We start from the raw sequence: 22,241 nt of genomic DNA on the forward strand, positions 1-22,241 counted from the left end.
ACCTATATATGTACACACATTTTAATATATTATATATAATACATATATGTATATATACATTTTCATGTATTTTCTAATATATATGTATATACACAGGCTTTCACATACCCACCCACATATATACCTTTACATATATTTATACATATATAAAATAACTGTGTACGCACACATCTTTTTATATTTGTCTGCATACACACACGTAAACAGCTTTATATATACACACACACAGGGATATACCTATATATGTATACACACAAACACACATAGTTTATATATAAAATATATACACAATACAGATTATACATAATACAGATGAAAAAGATATGTATATATACAGACACAGTCTCTCACACCATTTAAAATATATATACAATTACCTAGTTTTTAAATAAAATATACACACACACATATACTTACCTTTTTTTTTCCTCCCCCTCTGTGTCTGTGTATATAGGGAATTTATATATAGGGCTATAGATATATAATACATTATACCTATACATGCACACAGAGATATATCCATATGTAATACATATTAAAAATATATGTATATACAGTCACATACATTTTATACATATTACATAATAAATATAAAATAGGTATATACACAGTTTCACACATATATCTCTCTATATAAATGTGTATTTATATATCCCCATGTATATATATGGGGAAAGACATATACATTATACCTATATATGTATAAACAACACACATACATACTTTATACTTACTATAGAATACATATAAAATCTATAAGTACATACAGACACACATCTTTTAATACATATTTATATATAACATATCTATGTATATGCAGTTATACACACACCCCTGTATGTATCTTTAGACTTACATATGTATGCACGCATATAGACATATCTATCTAATTACATATATTCATATATATGGCTATAGATATACATTATATCTACATACACATTCATATTTTATATATAATACATATAAAATACATATGTATATACACAATCATGCACAAACATCTTTATAGATCTTTACATATATATAGAAACATGTAGACATACATTCATATGCACATACACATATCTTAATATATAAATATATATCTCCATGTGTATATATGGGGATATACATAAGACATCATACACATACATTCATATTTTATGTAAGACAGCATACATACAAAATATGTATGTATATACACAGACACTGTCACATATATATTTTTTTTTAACATATATATTAAAAAAAGAAGATACCTCCCCATGCATATCAATGTAGGGATATATCTACAGGGATATATATAATACATTATACATATATATATATATATTTACAACCATACAGTTACACACACATTTATTTATTCTTATGTTACATATACAGCTCTGTATCTCTCTGTGTATATACATAGGTACATTTTTTATGTCTAATATATATACACACATATATTCAGAGACCATCTCTCCTTCTCTCACACCCCCCACCCCTTTACATATCTTTATATATTTTGATATATTTAATATATTTAGATAAAATATCTACATATATGCACAGACACATCCTTATATAGATAGATGTATCTTTTTATATATGTCTATATTTCACTGTGTGTATACATACTATATATAGGGCTGTATATATGGGATATACGCATATAATACATTATATGTGTACACACATATATACATATCTTCTACATATATTATATGTAAATGCAGACACACTTTTTTTTTTAATATATCCCTATATATATATATGGGGATATACATATAAAATACATCATACCTACACACACCACCCCCACCCACCCCCTTTTTTTTTTATATATATATATATATATATATATATATATATATGCAGTTTTATATACGGGGGCGGGGGCTGCATACACACCCCACCCGCCCAGCCTTGCTTACCATGAGCTTGCCTGTTCAGCCTCCAGGCAGCACGGGCAGCTCTGTGCCGGGCAGCCTGCACCCAGCCGCCCGGAGCCCCGCCAGGCCCCGCCGCCTCGGGCTGACCCGCCGAGCAGGGCCTGCCCAGCCCCCGGCCGCCTGCGGCGAGGCGGGGGGGACGTCCAGTTGAAGCCTGACCTCCGGGCACAGACCGTGCCTGCCGCTGAGGTTCCTTACCGTTCCGTTTAACCTCTCTGAAAGGTTCCCCGCATGGTGCTGGCCTAACCGAACTCCCCACTTCTTTTCTCTTTCTTTTGCCCACGCTGTTCATACTCAGGTCCGTTTGAACCGCTCTGCAGCCTGGAGAGCCTAGCTAGGGGGAACTAACCTCTTCCAGATCTCCAAACTGTTACAAGTGTCTTCAGCAGGAGCAAACTTGGGGCCCTTCAACCTTTAGAGAATTACTATTTTGGTACAAAGTGCCATGGAGCAAACCAAGAGATGCCACGGTGGGTTTCATTTCCAGGACGGATCTACATCATTGTTCAGTCTCACCTGGTTTACAGCACACAGTGCAATGCAAAAATGCAGTTCACATGCACATTTTCAAGCAAAACTTACCACTGCTAGGTTCATTGTAGTATCGACTGATGTAATTATTCATGTCATCCTCTGAAAGAACAAAAAGGCAGTCATTAGAAGACCCCATGAAAGGCTCTCCTCTGCCCTCTATGCCCAGAGCACCACCTTTTGTGTATTTTGAGGCCAGAAGACCAGGTGCAATTTGGCAACACGCTATCCACCCTGTGTTGCAGTTCTTTATGGCACCAGCCTGGGAATGAGGCATTCTGGGTTCCAAAAAGAACGTGCTCCGTGATCCTTCCAGAGACTGACGCGGGGCTGACCAGTTCCCAGGCCCATCTCCTCGCTGCTTGTGAAGACAAGTGTAACGCTGGCCTTTTTCTGGTCAGCAGGGCCCTCCCCTCCCACATACGGCACAAGGATAAAGCTTGTGTTTATCCTGACAGGCTGAACCGAGGGCACCAGCGTAGACAGACCTACTTCTGCTGTACAGTTACACCACTGAGTTATCTCCTTCCACACGGCTACTCTTCAGAAGGGGAGGCACTGCGTTCCACTTGTGACCTGAGCTGCCTTCTCGCTCACGTTAACGTTAGTCTCTCCCTGGCGAGACCCAGCACTCCTGGGAGAGCCCAAGCACCCTGCTCCCTACCAGTCTGCAGCCATCCCCTTATTCTGCCAAGGAGTTCTCCAGGTAGGGGCAGTGGGAGGGCAGGTTTTATTTCTCCTATAGGGATACTTCTATTTTCTTTCAATTTTTTTTTTTTTCATGTGGCCCAACACTGCTCCTCATTTTCATTTGCAATCCCCTCCTGAGACCTATGCGGTTGCCATGCTGAACAGCAATGACATAACCATTGCTCCTGAGCAGTTTCCCTGTGTTTCTGCACTCTCTTTCCTTTTAGTGTTTTTAACTTGTCCCTGTGAAACGCAGTTGACTTAAAAAAAGAGGAAACGATATCCAGTATGTTTCCAGAAGCATGGCTAGAACTTCCCCTGTTCCACCTTAGATGACATGGCCAATAAAAGCCACGCAACGAGTTTACCAAAACAAGCGGAAATGCCTCTCCAACTCAGCACAAGCACTGCTGTGGGAAACAAAAACCAGAGCCAGACAAGCCAGCTCTCTAGCAGTTGTAAATCCATGTAGTTTTAATGTGTAAATCCCTACCTCTAAACTAATGTCTTCTTTTTTTCATTCAGAATGAATAGAGTCATTTTGTTGTATATTACATATGCATATGTAATATACAACATAATATTAACATTACATTATCTGTTGGCTTAACATATACTATAAAGATTTTTACAAGTCAAGGGTGTAGTACTACACTTGTAGTACATACATGAGAGCTCCACCTGAACTTCAATACTGGTAAGATAAAAATGAAGACATGACCACAAAAGGGAAAGCAGCAGCTATACAGATACACAGATTTTAGATGCTGCAGAAGACAGTGGGACTTGCTGTTATCCTACAGAAAAGCAGAACATTTTACAGTCACTGACAAAGAAAATAACACAGACTCCTCTTGTTGCAATTCTGAGCAGAACGCAAATATTGCTGCTAAGAAAACAGTACTGGCAATCCAGGAAGAATTTCAAGCTTACAAGCAGCCTGACCTGCCCAATTTGCGGTGTATCGTGTGCTCTAAAAGCATTCTCTCCTTTTAAGTGCTCTTTTTGATACCACGTTTCAGAAAACCATGCTCATCCCTTTGAGCCAGATTTCCTTCGTCCCCCTGGGCCTCTGCGGCTACAGTCCTGCCTTTTCACAGCACATTGCGGTTTGCAGGTGAAAGAAACAGATGTTTTCTGGGGAACGCTTTCTCCACACAACAAGACCCAAACCACTAAGCACTCTGTACCTGAAATAGCTGCACTCATAAGAAGGCAATCTAACCTGACACTGAAAGGCAACATGGTTGTTTTCCTGGTTTCATTGGATCTTAAAAGCTTTTTTGGCCCTTGTTGATCTTTAAATGCCTGCAGTCAGAGGTGTGCTTTGTGCTAATGTCTGAGTTTAAAAAAGAGGCCTCAGAGTAGCTCAAGGCAATGCCGCTGAATTAGGAGTACATTGCAAGGCTTTTCAGCTATCCGCTACTAAAATACACTTCATTTCAATCATGCATAATTTATACCTTAAATGCCGCCAAACCTGCCAGCCCGTATAGATACAGGTTCCTGTTCAGGCATGGAACTTTCAGCTACAGTCAGAAAATACCTGCATACCTGTATTTCTGGTAATGCACTTTCAGCGTATTTAACTTCGAGTCTAATTCTAAGCAGAGAAATGAGGAAAACAGAACTACAGTTTGGCCTGGACGAGGGCATGTCCTGCATGTGGGAGTCGCCCCTCCTCATCACCTGGCAAAAGCACATGGCCACGCTGTGCGATGAATGGGGGACTGGGGTGCTCTCATTTCCTTTGGCTCTCATTAAAGTCTGCCCCAGATGCCAAGATGCTTTGCACCGAAGACAGAAAACAGCTTGGAAAAGTTATTTATCTGCTTTTCATGTCTTATGGCAAGGCTCAAGTCAAGTCTTCTTTAGGACTGCATACATTTAGTGCCCTGGCCATCTGTCCGTCAACTAACAGAATGTACCAGGGTGCTATTTTCAAACCGATCCGTTGCTTTCAAACCAATTTAGCAAAGAGATATAGACTACTCTTTATATAAGCAAAGGCCAGTGCCAAACACCTGAAAAGGAAATGTTGTCATGCACTCACTCAGATCCCTTTGAGTGGTGAGAAAAATCACTGATTGTCCTGGCTGTGCGTGTGACCACTTGCACACAAGATTGGGAAAGCTACCTACTTACATGTTATTATGTGATGGCCTTATTAATGTCATTGTTTTACATTGCTCATCTATTTATCTGTAAATAAAATGTATAGGTATAAATATATACACGTGCATTTGTATGTAAAATATAAAATACATATTTATATTTACCTTGAATAGTTTCTTATGAATAAAACCCAATAAAGAATAATGGAATAACAGCAGCAGAATAAATATTTCAACAATAGATTAAGTTTCTGAATCATTACATTAAAGCAAACTGACAATTAACAAACTCATCTTAGTCATATGGGAGTCTCAGCTGCTTTGGGCGTAAAAGGCTATAAACAATTCCAGTTACCTCTCATTATATTCTACATTGCTGAAAGCAAGGAGTTTACAAAAAATGGCACAAACATACAACTGAAAGCAACTATTTGTGCATATAAAACGTATACACAAATAAAAAGTACAGTACTGCACATTACTATGGAACACTGCTTAAGTACTTCATGGTGATTTACAATGAGATGAAGTCCCTACTGCTCAGTATGTGCAGTCAAATGGGATCAGGAGTACAACTACATTTGCAGCTGGTGGCGTGTAGGAAGCTCGTATGAGCAAGGAGGGGAGACTAGCTTTTACAAGAGGGGCAGATTGCTTATATTATTTAAATTCTACATACTGTTTTCTGCTGTCAGTGTATTTTAGTTTCAGCTCCAGAAAGGGCGTTGTCTTCAGAAATACTTCATAGTTTCCCTGGTTTTTTAAAAACTTTTTTTTTCTTATTTCTGCCATCTTGGAATGTTCAAGATCCAGAAGACTTATATTTCCTCCTTTCCTAGAAATAAACCCATCTCTTCAAATACACAGCCATGTTACCTGCACTTCCTTTTCCAGAAGAGAAACTTTCCATTTAAAAGTCCTTAGCCATAACGATGCCCAGCTGGTATTTATAGTAAATTAAGGAACTGGCAGTAAGTAGAAAGAAAAAGCATTTACCTCTTATTTCCCCTGGAAATGGCAACCTTAGGAAAATGTCTGTGGATGGTGATTGGGATCCTCTTGCTAGATGCACCAGGAGGAATCGTAGACTCATAGAACCGTTTAGGTTGGAAAAGACCTTTAAGATAATCGAGGCCAACTGTAAACCTAACGCTGCCAAGTCCACCACTAAACCACGTCCCCCAGTGCCATGTCTACACGTAATGACTGAAAGCCTTTACCCCCAGGAAATCTGGTGACAAATCTGGTGATGAAGATCCAATAGTTGTGAGCCGAGAAGGTAGAATGGGAAGAGCGAGGCAGCTCTTCCCCACGTGAAAACCCACCCTAACCTGTGGCGAACGAGGATGCTTCTACAATCTTCCCTGGAAAGCAAGAGCGGTGGGAAGCCGTGAGATATGCAGCAGCACTGTAGAGGTATTCAGCTGAGAGAAGGTTTTGCTGGGCAGAAGGAATGAGCAGACACAGGCTGTTTTCTATGGTCCATGAGCAATATTTGCTCAAGTAGTGTGGAGCGTGAATGACTGCCAAAACCATAGGACAAAACGAGGCACCTGGAACTGCTTCACCTACTAGTGGAAGACGGCAACTACGCAACTGTAAGAAGTGAGGCAGCAGAGTAACGTGGGACCACAAATAGACGGCAGGGCTGACTCCAACATGATCAGGACTTTTCACTAGACAGAAGGGAACGTCTGGTTGGGAAGGTTGCTCAGACTCCTACCTATCTCGCATAAAACCAAAACAGCCTTCCCTGACACTGTAACCAACCTCTTCGGCAAGGCTGTAAGTGCAGTAAAGTCAAATCAAGAAGGGGAAACGAGTCCTATCTCTTAGCCTGCTACCCAAATCTCTGTTACTGAAAAAACGCGCGGTTCTTGGTCAGGATCTGTCTGACAGCTACTGGATTTTGTCTGAGGAAGGTTTTCAAATTATCTGCCTGTTCTTTTCCTGCAAGACTCAGAACACACACTAAAATGGTTCAGGGAGTAATAAACTATTTAGAGTACATCTGACCCAATCTCATCTGACCCAAGAGACAACGTTGTAATCTCTCTCTCCTGGCCCTATAAAAACCTAATAAATTTGGTGAAACACATAAATGACATTCCACCCAAGGCAGATCTCTCTTTTAGTTCTATAATCCCTCAACAGTGACCTTTAATTGTTTCATCAATGACTTTAGTGAATGAGCCTGCAACCCCCCTGCATACAATAAATACCATTTGCACATCTTTTAGATTAGAGGCCTTAAAAAAGGGATTTCTTTTGAAATATTTCATTATTAAAGTATTTTACTCCATATTTTGATTGCCATTGATTGTACTGCCTTCTGTCTCTCAAAGCTGAATTTCCTGAACTGGAAGATTATTTTTTCCGCTGTGTAGCCTCCCACTGAGGATGTGAGTCCTCAGACTCACCCCACAACAGGGGATGTGATATACAACTCAATGCCATGCTCTTTGGCCCAGGTGTCTATGAGGTTGTTTCAGAAATGAGTCCCATTGTCTGACTCAATTCTTTCTGGGGTACCGTGTTGCCATAAGACTTGCTTCTCAAGGCTCAGGATAGTGTTCCGGGCGGTGGCATGGGGCACGGGATATGTTTCCAGCCGTCCGGTGGTCGTTTCTACCATTGTAAGCACATGCTGCTTGCCATGGCGGGTTCGTGGTAGTGTGATATAATCAATCTGCCAGGCTTCCCCATATTGATATTTCAGCCATCGTCCCCTATACCAAAAAGGCTTTAGCCGCTTAGCTTATTTGATTACAGTGCATGTTTCACATTCACGGATAACCTGTGCAATAGTGTCCATGGTCAAGTCCACCCCTTGATCACGAGCCCATCTATATGTTGCATCTCTTCCTTGATGGCCTGAGGTGTCAGGAGCCCACCGAGCTATAAATAATTCACCCTTATGTTGCCAGTCCAGAGCCACCTGAGCATCACTGAGGATGTGAGTCCTCAGAGCAGAGTAATGTCACCCTGACTTTCCTCCAGAAAGCAATCTTTACTAGGAGGTTTCTAAAGAAGCAGATCTTTCATCTCCATCACTGCTATCTGACACCAGCGTCTTCTCCTTAAAGTACCACTACCACTTAGAAGCGTTTGGGAAAGAAAAGTAGCATAAAATACACTTTGCAATAAAACCCACTAAGATACACTCTGAGCAGGGAGGTTTCTCCACGCACAAGTTATAAGATCAAGTTATTGTCCCCTAAACACTTCTAGAAATAAGAACAGTGATGATAGCTATGCTGCTCCAACACTAGCCGATAACACTGCCACAACCTGACTTTGCCCAAAAAGAACATAGCTTTAGTATGACACTGTAATGCAGTAAGAAAGGAAGACAGGACGTACATAAAAAAGGCATCTATAGGTGTTTCTGAGAGCAGACTGGCAATCCACAGGGGAAAATTCCCCAATGAAACTGTAACCTTCCCAGGGAGTCTTCCCCTGCAGATTGCCATGCAACCTCTGGCATTCCAGATCTGTCTGAACTTGGTCATCTGAACTTCACCATCACCAAATTCTCAGCCAGACCTAACCTCCTCTTCTCCTCAGCAGTCCAAGTATAGCTCACTGCTCACTCGTAAATTCATTTATTAATGCACGTGCATGCTCCCTAGGCTGTGCTGTACTGTCTAGTTCACCTTTCTGGTCTTGTGCAAGATGACCCGAGCAGAGTTTTTTCCCCTTTGCTTTGCTGGCCCTAGAAGGTTTCCCTCCCTGTCCCTCTAGCAACATGGAAAGTTTATGCCAAGAGGAAACGTGAACAGCCAGCTGGCACTTTCCAGGAGGCTTCCCCTGCTTTTCATTCGAAGGCAGATGGCCACATTAGTCCAAGCTGCAGTCCTCACACGACTGTTCCATTCACACGGATATCCAGTCCCTGCAGAGGCTGGATGGATGCCTGAACATGTGGATAATCCACCTTGAGAGGAACTGTCAAAATTAGCTTGCACAGAAAACAGAGCAACAGATTCAGCCTGGTTCTAAGTAAGAAATCAACGTGAGATGGAAGTTGTTGTGCAGAAGGAAATCCTGGGATATAGAACAGGCCCCATTATCAGCAGATACTGCTGGGACAGACAAATCAGGACAGAAAACCAAAATTCTTAACCGACAACAAACTGGGTGGCTTTGGCCCTCACTTTAGCAGATCATGCTGCAAGAGCACTGTGTGCTGAGTTGAGCAGGGCTGAGATGGAAGACAGCTGTGTGTCAGCATGACTGGTGGCTTTGGATAGAGGATAGCCTGGAGGACCTCTCAATGCTCTTTCCAACCTTGTTCTCTATGAATATGGATCAGCAGATCCACGTCTGAGTTGGCTTGTTACAGTCAGCCTGAAGCAAACACAGGAACTTGGGTCTGTCTCTGTGAAACAGCCACATTTGTTGAGTCTAGAAAAACAAAGGTTGAGAAAGAATATGGCTACCAACAAAACAATGATTTGCTGGGTAAACATCAGGCAAAGAGAAGAATAATTTAAGCAAAAGGATTCAAGAACAAATTGTTATAAACTGGCAATGAATAAATGTAGACTGGGAGTTAGGAAAAGATTTCTAATAATTTTTAAAAGTGAGATGCCGGAACAGTGTTATAATGGTGGCAGAGGGCAAAATACATGACTGCTGTCTCATGGAGCATGATCTGTTTATGAAAGGGGTTATTACGAAAGGGGCTGCATGCTTGGACAGTGGAAAACGTTCCAGTTCTGTGTTGCTTTACCTGTCAGCAATGTCTTCACACCTCTTCACATTAATGATGGGAGACAACTTCAACCTCACATGCGTGACTGTATGCTCACCACTTCTGGAAGTGAAAAGTTTCTACCCCACCCATTTTGTGAAGATGAAATTCAAGAGCCTAACTTCACTAACTACACACACATTTATGTAAGTGTTGCTTAAGGTTTAATTCCTTCGATTCCTGCCTGGATGATCAGTGCACAGCGAACCACAAAGCCTGAAAGAGGCACCTACAGAGAAGCCAAATCCTCACTCTTCCACGGATACGTGGAGTTTAACCAGGAAGTGGAGTGCACTTAAGATATAACCATTTCCAGGAGTAGACTTCAAAGTAGATACATTTCAACATTTGAAAATAACCATAAACTATTTTTTATCTATTGTTCTGCAGTAACAGGGCTCTCTTAGAGCACTGACAGATGATCACCAAAGGAACTGGCTTAAAGTTTGAAAGTGTTCAACCAGCTCAGACTGCCTTACAAGGAACAACTGACAAAATCCTTTCCAGTGCCCTGCTTTGCCTTCTCAGACAGCTTATGAATAATCTTAAGGGAAGCCCTCTGAAGCTCCAGAATTTTTCACGTTCTCCTCCCAATATCCTATTTTCTTCACTTACAAAACAGTGGGTATCTATGGAGAGAGCAAGCTTTACTTTTCTCCGAGCATGATCATAAATTGCAGCAGTCCCCCAAAGCAAAAGACTTACTGCTAACCCCATAAAAATGGAAATTTGACTCAGAATAGCTAAAATAAGCTTTCTGCGATGCGAAGTAACAGAGCTAGGATCCGGTTCTTGCTCAAAGGAATAGAAGGGTGGCATATTAATCTTAATCTATGGCAGTACTGTAGAATTTCAAAAACTGAAATGATATATGCAGGAAAATGAGGAATTTCCACTAGGGACTCTAATTCATATATTATGGGAGAGATTAAAGAATAATAAATTTTGGAAGGAAGTATTAATGGCTGTATGGGGCACTGTGAACCTGGCATTCCCTGAAGCCTGGAACTTTGTATACCAAACACTAAAAATGATTTGTGCAGGAGCAGAAAACATTAGATGTTATTCTGGCCATGACCAGTTACATACTGTACGAGGTAAGAATTCAGCAAGAGAAAAAACTTCCTTTATAATTTAGAGATGAACAGATAGGATAATATTAGCCATTATGTCAAATGATAACCACCTCTGGGAAGAAGAAAGGAGATGACAGCACTCAGGATATTTCCCTTGTTCTTAGAGAAAGGCTGACCACAATGGTCCTGAAAATCATTACGGATGCTGCTGTGCATTGACATGCAACAGCTTTCACCCTAAGCTCTTTACAAACTGAGGCAGAGAAGCTAAGTAAAGTGCTCACAGTGCAGCAAATGTCACAGCTTTACCCTGGGTTTATAGCTCCTAAAGTCCTGCCCTTCTCTTGAGTCCATCGTCTTTCCTGGTGTTGATAATGGTACCCTTTGACTTGCATGCTGAAGCTTGTGTTTTAGCCTTCATGTTTGTCAGCTCTGGAGATCAATTTTTTGGCAAGACAAATAAAACCTCCGTTCAAAGCAAGTTAAAGGTGAAAAATTTCCTGCTTCTTAGCCAAATTAATTAGAAAATACCATATATCCATACATTTTCCACAGAGTTATTCCTACTATGTTAGGAGGTCTCTTGGTGAACTGCTCTGGGGAGATAGAAGCGTGTGAGGCAGCAACCAGCTCACTATTCAGAGAATTAGCACAGGACTGACCAGGCCACAAACAGCTTACAGCTGTACGGCCTCAAGAAGTCGTCCTTCAAGAGGCGGCATGAAATATTAGCTGGGGAGCTATGGGACACTTTCAGAGCCTGTTGACCATCTGACTAGAGCTCTTGCCTCTCCCAGTCTCGTACCAGCAATTAAGGCACTTCAGATACAAAGAGAAAGAGACCTGCAGAAAGGAAAGCAGGGTGAAAACACATACTGAAAGCTACCAAATCAGCCAGCACATACAGTAGTCTCCTGGTGCAGGCCACAGTGTGTGTCTCTACACAAACTCCCTGAGGTGCTGTGTGTACCATGTGATGCTGGGGTTACCTGACTTACTTTACTGAACGCTGTAGTCAATGGTTGCACAAAATCCAGTGTAAATACCAGAGTACAAGCTACAGCTGCCCCTAAGGAGCTTTAACTTATGCACTATCCCATAAAACTCCCAGGTAGGGAAATGAGTAAAAAGTCTCAATGCTTTCTTATTCCATAACCCCTTCATGGTAAAGTATTCTGCACTGAATGTTTCCATTGTTCAATATAGACGGGGGAAATAAGATTAGCTTGAGATGGAATATCCCATTTTCTCATGCAGTATATTCTCTAGCCAACTCAAGCTTGCTGGTTTGGCAGAATTCAGGGCTCTCCAAAGACGGTGATTTTTTGAAGGCTGACAAAGTTAAGTTTGGCACAAACATGTGCATTCCATGCCATACCCTGCCCTTAGGTGTTATATGTAGGGCTAACGTTCTGCCAGAGCATAAGAGAACAACACATCAGAGCCTGTTTTGCCTAACAGCTGAATTGTGGCTTTGAACTGTAGCTTTTCTTTTAACAGTATTAGCAACCTGGTCCCTTATTTCTCCTCCAAATTAGTCAGTGTAATAGGCAACTGCACATATTTTTCAAAGCTCACAAATGCCATGTGGCACACAGAATGATTAACTGCAGTCATCACTCTGGAATCTTTAAGGAGGAAGAACACAGCTTAGAGAAAATGGATGCAAAGTAATTCCTAATGTGGTCTGACACAAAGAGTAACTTGCAAAACATAACCCTTGACCCAAAAGTCAGGAGTTAAAACAGTGGTGGCTTACTGTTCCAGGCAGAGCAAGTGGTGTGGAAAGCCCTGAAGATAGTACAGCCAGTGTAGCCGCAGCACGTGAGAAGTGGGAGGATACAGAAATGACCTACAGGAAACGTCTCAATCGTCTGTGCTCTGCAGAGCCATGTCTCAGGAGTATTTCACATGCCTGAGCAGGTGGGGAGGTGGGAGATCCTATGCCAACTAGATATACCCCTTCCACACTGTGCAAATGGAGGCACCTTCAGCTGAAGACATGCTCTTCTTCCATCTGATATACCACATTCATGTTTTGCTGATGTATGTATTGGTCAGAATAGCCATGGTGTAGATGAAGAAAATGCTGGCAGCATGCCAAAACGATAATGGTGAAAGCTGCTGCAGCAACAGCCATCATATTACTAGGAGTGCAAGTTGGTGCTGGGAGAGCTGGAGAAGAAAGACCCAGCTGAGGTGGGGACGGAGAAGAACCAGGCAGGGCTGGCTCATGATCTTTCTTCCCCAGGGGTAACTGCCTTCTCAAGCTGTTAGCTGAGGTTTTGAAGTTCTGTAGCTTACACAGAAGCAATCTCTAAGCCATCATTGCTAGTGCAGGATTCAAAGCCTTGGTAGCTTACTAGTTCTTTCCTTTGCAAAATAATCCGGGAAATTATATGCAAAATCCTCTGCCTCAGTTGACTGTTACCTGGATTGTGAACTAAAGCACTGAACGTTATTGCTGGGCTTGTGGTTTCTCATGCAATCTTAATTGGGCCCCTTGTCGGTAGTCCACCATGATGGCAGACTACCACAGATGGGTGTCCTTTGCTATAAGACCACAGGAAATTTTTTTCTGTCCAACTCCTGCCTCATTCAACATAAAGGACAATTGTTAAAATAGAGTCACCCGAATTTAGCTTCTGAAGACAAGCACTCAATGCATCTACAGAGGCTTTGTATGTAATATATGATACAATGCACAAAAAACATTTCCTCCGGTATTTTTAGATTACTTCTGGGAATCAGAAATTAAATCTGTATACTCAGTATGAACGTTTAAATATAACATAACTGCAGCTTACCCAATATGTAAAGTAATGCATTTTTTCTTATTTGCTGAACGCCTTTTTTCAGTGAAAAGCATGAATCTCTCTAATCATGTAACCTAGCTGAATGTAGAGATCAGTCCTGAAGATTGTGTGTCTACTTTGTTGCATGTGTGGCCAGCATTTTACAGGGAGACACAAATAATGAGTAATTGTGTTAACCTGGATGTTGGAAGAAGAATTTTTAGATGAATCTCCACAGCACTAAAATTTCAGCAAGCCTCCTTATAATATGCGCAGCACTCTCCAGTTCCAAATGTAACCCTCAAGGAACACATGCATAAATTATAATATATCCACTGGGGAACCTCTGAAATACTACAAAAAAGGGGGAAATGCATTTTAGGGGGCAGTCTGCTCAACTGTCTGCTTTTAAATACAATTTCAAATCAGGAATAATTAATGGCTGAACGGTGGTTAGCACTTAGATATTATAAAGATGAAAAAACAAAAACGATTTCTACATGCTTTCAATACTGTGTAGAGAATGGAAAGGATTATCATTTGAAAATGTCTGGCGAGCTTTTTCTCTTAAACTTTTTGATTAAAGTACTTCTGTGCCTTGAATTCTAAGGAGTTTGACCAAAGTAAAGATACCATGCAAACCTCTAATTCAGATATATTCACATACTGCTCATCTACTAAAATAATCAAGCTAAGATGTCCAAGGAAGACTAACATATCACTAAGGTAGGTGTTGTCTCCTCTGGAATATTACATTAAATGTTACTGAGATCAGGACACATTCTGCACCCCATTGTAAGGGTTGGGGGATCACAGGAAAAAGAGCTATGTCTTTTCCAATCCAAACATACTTCTGGTCTAGCACTTGTGTGATAAAAATGGATCCGAGCAAATATAACTGTTGATATTCCCCTGAACCATACACCTGCCCAACAGACAGCTCAGAGAGGACGGACTGCTCTTCACCCTAGTCACGCGGCACTTAGACATCCGAGCAGGAGCTGCCTACACAGTGCATCACTCCTCTTCTGCCACCAGAGCTGCCCTGTCCAAGCACAGCTGGGTTGTCCAGCACTGGCAGTTTTAAGCAACCTGGTGAGAGCACAGCCTCTAGGCAAGGCAAGCTTCACAGCTGATGCATGGGTTCTCTCTAAACCACAGAAATGCAAGTGGCCAAAGACCGAAACTGTTTTTCAATGTTCTTCTCAATTTCCCTGCTTTTACCTCTGAGTGATTATCCTTTTGCCCATTCTGATTTGGCTGCCGCTTCTTTAGTGTTTGATGGATATAATCATGAGGACACTGGGAAGGTACATCACAGTCATTTTCTTCCCGAGCCATTATATTGGCTCTGTGCAGAATCTGTTCGCAAATATAACAGCTCCTGCCACTTCGAAGCAGACACAGCCTCTTTGCAAAAATGGGAAAATGCAGTCTCCAGGGAAAGTAATCAATTCACTGGTAGAGTGAAGGTATTTAGTGGGTTCAGTAACTCCATGTAAGGGATCAGCTGTGCCAGCGGGTAGCAGCACACAGGCAGCACTCACCTCGTGGAGACTGCAACTCGGTGATGTTCTCGGTGGCTTCATCATCCGAATCTTCAGTTGCTACCACCTTGTACCTGTTGCTGCTCTGTTTGTTCAGCACATGTGGGACCTGCAGCGCAGCCTCTCTCTCTGCAGCCAGGTCCAAATCCTGCTGAGCAAGGTGGGCCCTCAGCTGCCTGATTTCAAACTAGAGGAAAAAACAACACCACATACTGATGTCATATGAGCATGGCCAGAAATCTATATTCTACAGTTGGGAACCTATTACTCATTTTATCACCAAACCACTATAGACTGGTGACAGCAAATACAATGTGGTTGAGCTGGGATGTAAGTCCAAGCTGCTGATGCTCTCCCAGAGCCCATGTGAGCTGGACCATTGTTCACATAATCTAAAAATAATGACTGCCTCATGCTGGTCTTCTATTTTGTACATGTCTGCATTCTGAAGATATGATTTTGGACAATTTTTAACAGATCTAATTGCCAAATCTAATGAAATCTTTATAGAAAACCACTCTTAAGAGGCATTTAGGGATTTGGGTTCATGACAAACATCCCTAACCTGCTAGACTTTGTAATGAGGATTTCTGTGGAGGGAGGCTCTCTAAGCAGTACCCAGAATGGTCCTCCCCCACTAATTGGGCAAGGGGGAGGGACACCACAGTCCTCTTCCAGCTTGAAATCTTCTGCATTCAACAGTGTGCAGAAAACCCTGGGGCAGGTTGCCACTTTTCTGGCCACTCCCCTCAAATATATGAGCCACAGCAGTTAATGACTGTCTGCAGTCAGGAGGGGATTCGCCTCATGACTGGTGTTATAAAGCAGACACCTGACAAAAAGACAGAAGCTACTAGGTACAATCTGATTGATGGGCACAGCATATTTCTCTTGTGTTTCAGAGCCACAGGTCTTCCACAACGCAAGAAGGAAAATAGTTTTTCTGGAGAGGCTGCAGAGACTCTTTAAACCTTTATATAAGCACTACAAAATCCCACTATCCTTCTCCTCTGCCATCCAGCACAGCTATGGGGCTGCATGGCAGAGTTTCTCTTTTTTAAACTCTTTTTTAAACTCTTTTTAAGATCAGTAGTACAGCAGTGACCAAGTCATGTCTAATTATAGAGAGTCTGAGAGGGAAAAACAAATGAGGTAAGTAATAGGCTAAGGCATTTAAAATTTAGCATTGCTGGGCCTCCCATAGTTCAAGGCCTGAAAAGCCATCAGAGAGCATGATGCTACGGCGAGCCACACTGCACCTGTCACTCCGCATTTACAACAGAGATGGAATTAGCACTTCAATGCTTGAAAACCAGCATGTAACAGCATGTAGGCTAAATGAATCTGGTTCTGGCTATTGCCTCTCAGATCCTGACTCAAATCTACTTTGCTGTCAGATTTTGGAACCCATCAGCAGACCTAGTTTGTTCCACCGCGGTCCACATCAGACATGGTGCAAACCCCAGGCACGCTGCAGAGCACCAGCAGTTCCTCCAAGCTGTGTAAGCAACTGGAATGGAAACAAGACAGAGTTTCCGCAGATTTTAGAAAGAAAAAAAGAGGAAAGAAAAAGGGATCCCAGTTTGCCACATCTGGAGACTATCTGCTTTCCAGAGCATAAAGGAAGGAACTACAATAACTGGAAGGCCCACTGCAAGACTCAAATCTAGAGAGCAAAAGGGCAGTTTAAGCTTTCCAGATCACATTCAAACTACCTAATACAGGGATCTAACAAAGCACACAGCTTTTTCCCTGTCTTGAAATCAGTGGACAGAGGTCTGGCAGCTGCAGACAGGTGGCTGCATGAAATGCTCATTGCTTTTAACCAAATGTCCTCTGGCAACGGCAGTCAGAGGAGTCAGTATCAGCAAAGGTCAAAATATAGCCCTGCTCCTTGATTCCTTCAGTGAAACCTTCATGGCAGATTCCAGATGGTGGTTTTTGTGTTAACCTATCAGCTAGGAAACAGGAGCAGACTGGTAGTGCTAACTCCTTTCCCAGCCAGCCCTAAGCTTCCTGAGGCTTAAGGTGTCCATACCATACCAGAGATGCCAGTATGAATGTGTCATTCAGCCGTGAAAGGACTGTCTGGAGTCCAGCTTTACAACACAGAGAATTTCAGGTTTTATCCTTGACTTGGGGGGAAAAAAAAAAAGAAATCCCAAAATATCTTACGTTTCACCTTTAAAGAAAGAAAGATACCCTTTCAGACACTCTCTTGGTTTAAAGGAAAAAATGCACTCAAACGTGATAGGCAAAAAATAAATCTGGAGATTTAAAAAAAAAAATTATTGCCTAACCATATCTACTTGCCTAGCTCAAACTAAAAGGCAATAAGAATTAGGCATCATTACTGTTTTTCAACATTTCACATTTCATCCTTCAAAAACATTCCTGTGTGTCAGAAAAAGAAATATTGTCACTAAAATGCTTAATTCTGGCCTAGAGGCAGGATATGATTTCTTTTTTCACGGAAAAGAAAAATATTGGCAGGTATTTTATAGCACAAATAGATAAAACTACCTAAAAGTCAGCTCAACAACTGTATTTCTGCATTGCACCCAATTTAACCAGCTTAAGCATTTACAAAGATTGGCTGAACCTTGTAACAATCAAAAGCTTGAAGGGAATCACTGCGTTTTACAGATGTGAAAAAAGAAGCACATCAGGTGATCTTCCCTGCTACAGTGAACCTACAGCAAAAATGGGGGAAGAGACCAGACTTTCTGATGCTCATGTTCCAATCGATAAAGCAAGTGTTTCCAAATATCCACAGATTATTGTCAATCTTTAAAATTTCCATGCCCAGTCACCATCCAGTTTTTAATAGATGAGTTCATAAATTTTATTGTTTAATATGGCTCTGCCAACAAGCTATGAACTACTCAGCCTGGCATGCTGGACCAAGTAGCAGTCTGCAACCATTGCTGGGATCACCATGCTGGTCAACTACACTTCGTCCAAACAATTATTTATTTCCTGTATATGGGGAAAATCACTATCTTCGTTGAATCCCAACCACACACACAGCATGAGAAACTGGAATCCACAGAGAAAATGACTACCGCAGTTATTCAGGTGAACAGCTAGTACCTCTGGGGCTTTGCTGCCATCTTATGTTTGAAAGACAGAAATACACACTTGTGCCTACAGCAGCAGAGGAAGCACCCGCTTATGAAGATTGCACAATGTCACATTCTAGCAGAAACCGAAACCTAGACCTGATGTCTTGGCTCATGTAACGCTTCCCTCATCCACTGCGTGAGGATGAGAAGTGTACACAGGACTTGCAGCTTTTTAAGTGATATGTGAACTCTCTTTTATTGCTAGCTGCAAACACAATCCACATGCTTGTCTTATTTTCAGCTCTTAACACTGAACTAGTTCAGCTGGCCTAAAATCCAGAACTGAACATGAGACTGTCAAGAGCAAATATGAGGATTGAATTCCTAGGCACAGTAAAGCAGCACAGTGCTCTGGACTTCAACATCATGTGCAAGGTGAATAACAGCACACAGATGTTCAGAAAGATAACAGCAGAAAGTGATGTCGCCTACAAAACCACGCAGCTGCAGCTGGTTAACACAGGCTCTCCCTTCCACTTTTCCATTACCTCAGATGGTCAGCTTCCAGGTCCCATTCATGTCTGCCCTGAAGTCTATGTAGTCATTAAAACAGCAGAAAGCTAGAATTAAATACTGTTGTGTGTGTAACTGTCATTTTTTTTATTGACAGAGAAGAGGGTATATTGTAATAATTGTGTTTGTCTCACTCCCACATTCACTGTTACTGATGCAAAGTGATCCATACAACGTGTTCCACAGAGATACAGAACCGTAACTCTTGTTACAGACACAGAGCATAAGACAGAGCCAAAACCCAACCCAATATACTGCTTCCAATGCAAACCCAAACTCTCTAAGTCTCTAGCATGTTCAAAAAGGGACTGGGTGGGATGGAAAATCACCATTTATCATAACGATTGATTTAAGAAAATGAAAGGACATTCAATGAAATATCTAGGAAAAGTTAAACAAGAAACAGAGATTTTTGCTCACAAAAGGCATGCATCTACTCAGGAGATCAGTTCAATATTGTTTCCAATTATTACTTAAAATTTTTCCTAAGATATTGTAGAAGCTGGAATACAGTTTTAGCCACTAAAAGCAACCCACTAAAAACAAAGGTTAAGTCTAAGAGAGGTGGGTGTTCCTTACAGGCATAATTCAATGACAAACTGCATGAGCAAATTATGTTGTAGGTGCTTATATCTATTGAACATTATATTGAACACTGACCTCGGGCAGTTCTAATGTGTAAAAGAGCTAATGAGATTGCTCTGACTGCACGTCATGCAGTCCAGGGCAGGTTAAATAAATCATTAAAAGGTATAAAATATAACAGTCTTTTTAAGTAAAAATTCTGGGCCAAGTTAAACACATGAAATTTCTATTTGCAAATGGAGCTGATGTAGCTTCTGAATGTAGACCTGAGCCTCTCTAACACAGAGTACTGCAGGAGAGCTGTACTGAGAAAATCATGTTTCATATTTTCAGGTAGACCATCGTTCCTTCAGCCTGTAAGGAAGAATGCATATTATACATATCATGAGGGGAAAAAAGGAAAAAAAAAAAGCATAGAAGCTTATACACATACTTTGATTTGTTTAAATTAAGACTTACTCACAGGTATCAGCTCTGTGTTAAGAACCCTGTAAATCCCACAGAGCCAGTGGGCAAATAATGCTGTTGTGTGGAAGATAACTTGTTGCAATCAAGGAGACTAAGGTAAACCATCTCCTGACTTGAGATAATTACAAACTGAGCACTGGTCCACTTGAGACTGCTACTGACATTATTTACCAGGACACCTACGATATTAATTATCTTTTATTACATATACTTTGGTAGCTTCTGGCGGGTTCCTTTATCAGTAAGTTCCTAACATACTCTACAATGGAAAAAATATATTTGAAAACTTCATAGAATCACAGCATAATCTAGGCTGAAATGGACCTGTGAGGGTCAGAGTCCAACACCCTGCTTAAAACAAGACCATTTAGCTCAGGTTGCTAAAAGCCTGTCCTGTCAAGTTTCGAGTATCTCCAAGGTTGTACATACCACAACGTCCCTGGCAATCTGCTCCAGTGCCTGACCATTCTCCTAGTGAAAATGTTTGTTCTTATATTTAATAGGAATTTTGCACATTCCAAGCTTGTGTACTGTCACTGTGCACCTCTGAGAAGAGCCTGGCTAAACCCTCCCACAAGGGAGCCGAAGACAGCAATAAAGGTGTAATACATGTGGCTAATGTGAAAATACACTTATTACCAAGAAAAAGGGAGATACAGGCTGTCTCATGTAAGAATGAGTAACTAGATTGTCAGGCATGAAAAGGAAGTTCATTGATGGTAAATTTAAACTTACTCAGTGTTTTCAAAATTTGTTACATGTCCTCTTGTAGCACAAACTTAGCAATAATTTGGCAGGAAACAAACCAGAAAGAACTATGGGGCACACCTGTGCACTTCCTCACTCAAAGAATGCATTAGGTGATTATTTATAAGCAGATAAAATGACAGAGACCTACCCAGAGCTCTAAATAACATCTCAGTTTACACGCCTGGTTTTATAAAACATGCCACCCATCCTATCTGATATGTTACAACATGCACGTAAGACTCAAAAAGGGACTTAGCAGTGAATCATAGAGTACTTCCCTTTAATGGTCTAGCAACAGAGTATGATTGACATAGTTTCAGAGAGATCAATGAACATTTTAGCCAGAAGCTTACTCGTGTCTAATGCAGGAGCAATAACTTTGCTCAATTCTATTAGTGCTGTCTGTACAGAATGCCCTGCCCTAAAACTCATCTGCCACTGGGATACAATCCAATGTTTATTTCCATTAGTTTAGCCATTGTTGGTAACAATAAAAATCAGGAGACAGTTGCAAACTAATGATTTACGGGCAGAATGAAACACGGGATGACCTTGGCTGCCTTCCATTCACCAAGAAAATGACTGGTAGTTAGAAATAAACTAAAATTATTGCAAAAGGATAACATAAGTTATTCCTCCGATAGGTAATTTTACCAGCTAAATAGCCCTGTCATTAAACTAGCAGCTGTTGTACAAATTATATTCCAAGACAAAAAAGAAATTATAGCTTCCATAGTTGTTGCAGCTTTGAGAATGATGAAAAACCAAATTCTATAGGAGCTGACAGAAAAGGAGCTCTTGTGATAAGGCTGAATACATAGTCTTGGCTGGACTGTACTCAGCTGAATGACTCTTATGAAAGTTAAGCAGAAAAGATCATGTAAGTAGATCTATTATCAGAAATGGAAATTCCTTTACAGGTGATTCCAGAGGAAAAAAGCAATCTTCCCTGACTGGAATTTGCATTGTTAATGAAATTTTGGAACTTTGTTTTGCAATTTAAGTTATTCTGATAAAACAATACCATCAGCAATATACTCTGTTCATATTTTTGACAGTAATTGCAGTGAGACTTTTTTCCCTTTTACCTTTACCCATTTTTAGAAATCCCTGTTACTGTGACTGTTAATGTTGCTCATGTTTTGTGAAGTCCTGTACAGCCATCTCAGCCCTTTCAGTATTTTCTGCCTTGACTGCCCTCATGCTCCACTCCCTTTTAATGATTCTGGGTTTTCAGATGTATGGCTAGCCAAAAATCAACATCTGGAAAGAGTTTTCATGTTTGCAAAAGTACGTCTCCAATGTTATTCAGGAATGGAAATGTACTTTATAGTTGTGATACCCTATCATTGGCCAAGAGAATTCAAAAAGT

At 41.1% G+C, this 22,241-nt stretch overlaps 1 protein-coding gene across 1 annotated transcript in view; it reads right to left on the reverse strand.

Moving 5' to 3' along the window:
• Positions 1–22,241, reverse strand: part of TMEM266 (transmembrane protein 266) — a 63,107-nt gene that overhangs the window by 2,859 nt on the left and 38,007 nt on the right. The window contains 2 exon segments of the mRNA XM_050903053.1: positions 2,502–2,552; positions 15,414–15,615. Of these exon segments, the coding sequence (XP_050759010.1) occupies positions 2,502–2,552; positions 15,414–15,615 (253 nt within the window).

Source organism: Gymnogyps californianus, chromosome 11 (genome assembly GCF_018139145.2).
Source record: "Gymnogyps californianus isolate 813 chromosome 11, ASM1813914v2, whole genome shotgun sequence".
Lineage (NCBI taxonomy): Eukaryota > Metazoa > Chordata > Aves > Accipitriformes > Cathartidae > Gymnogyps > Gymnogyps californianus.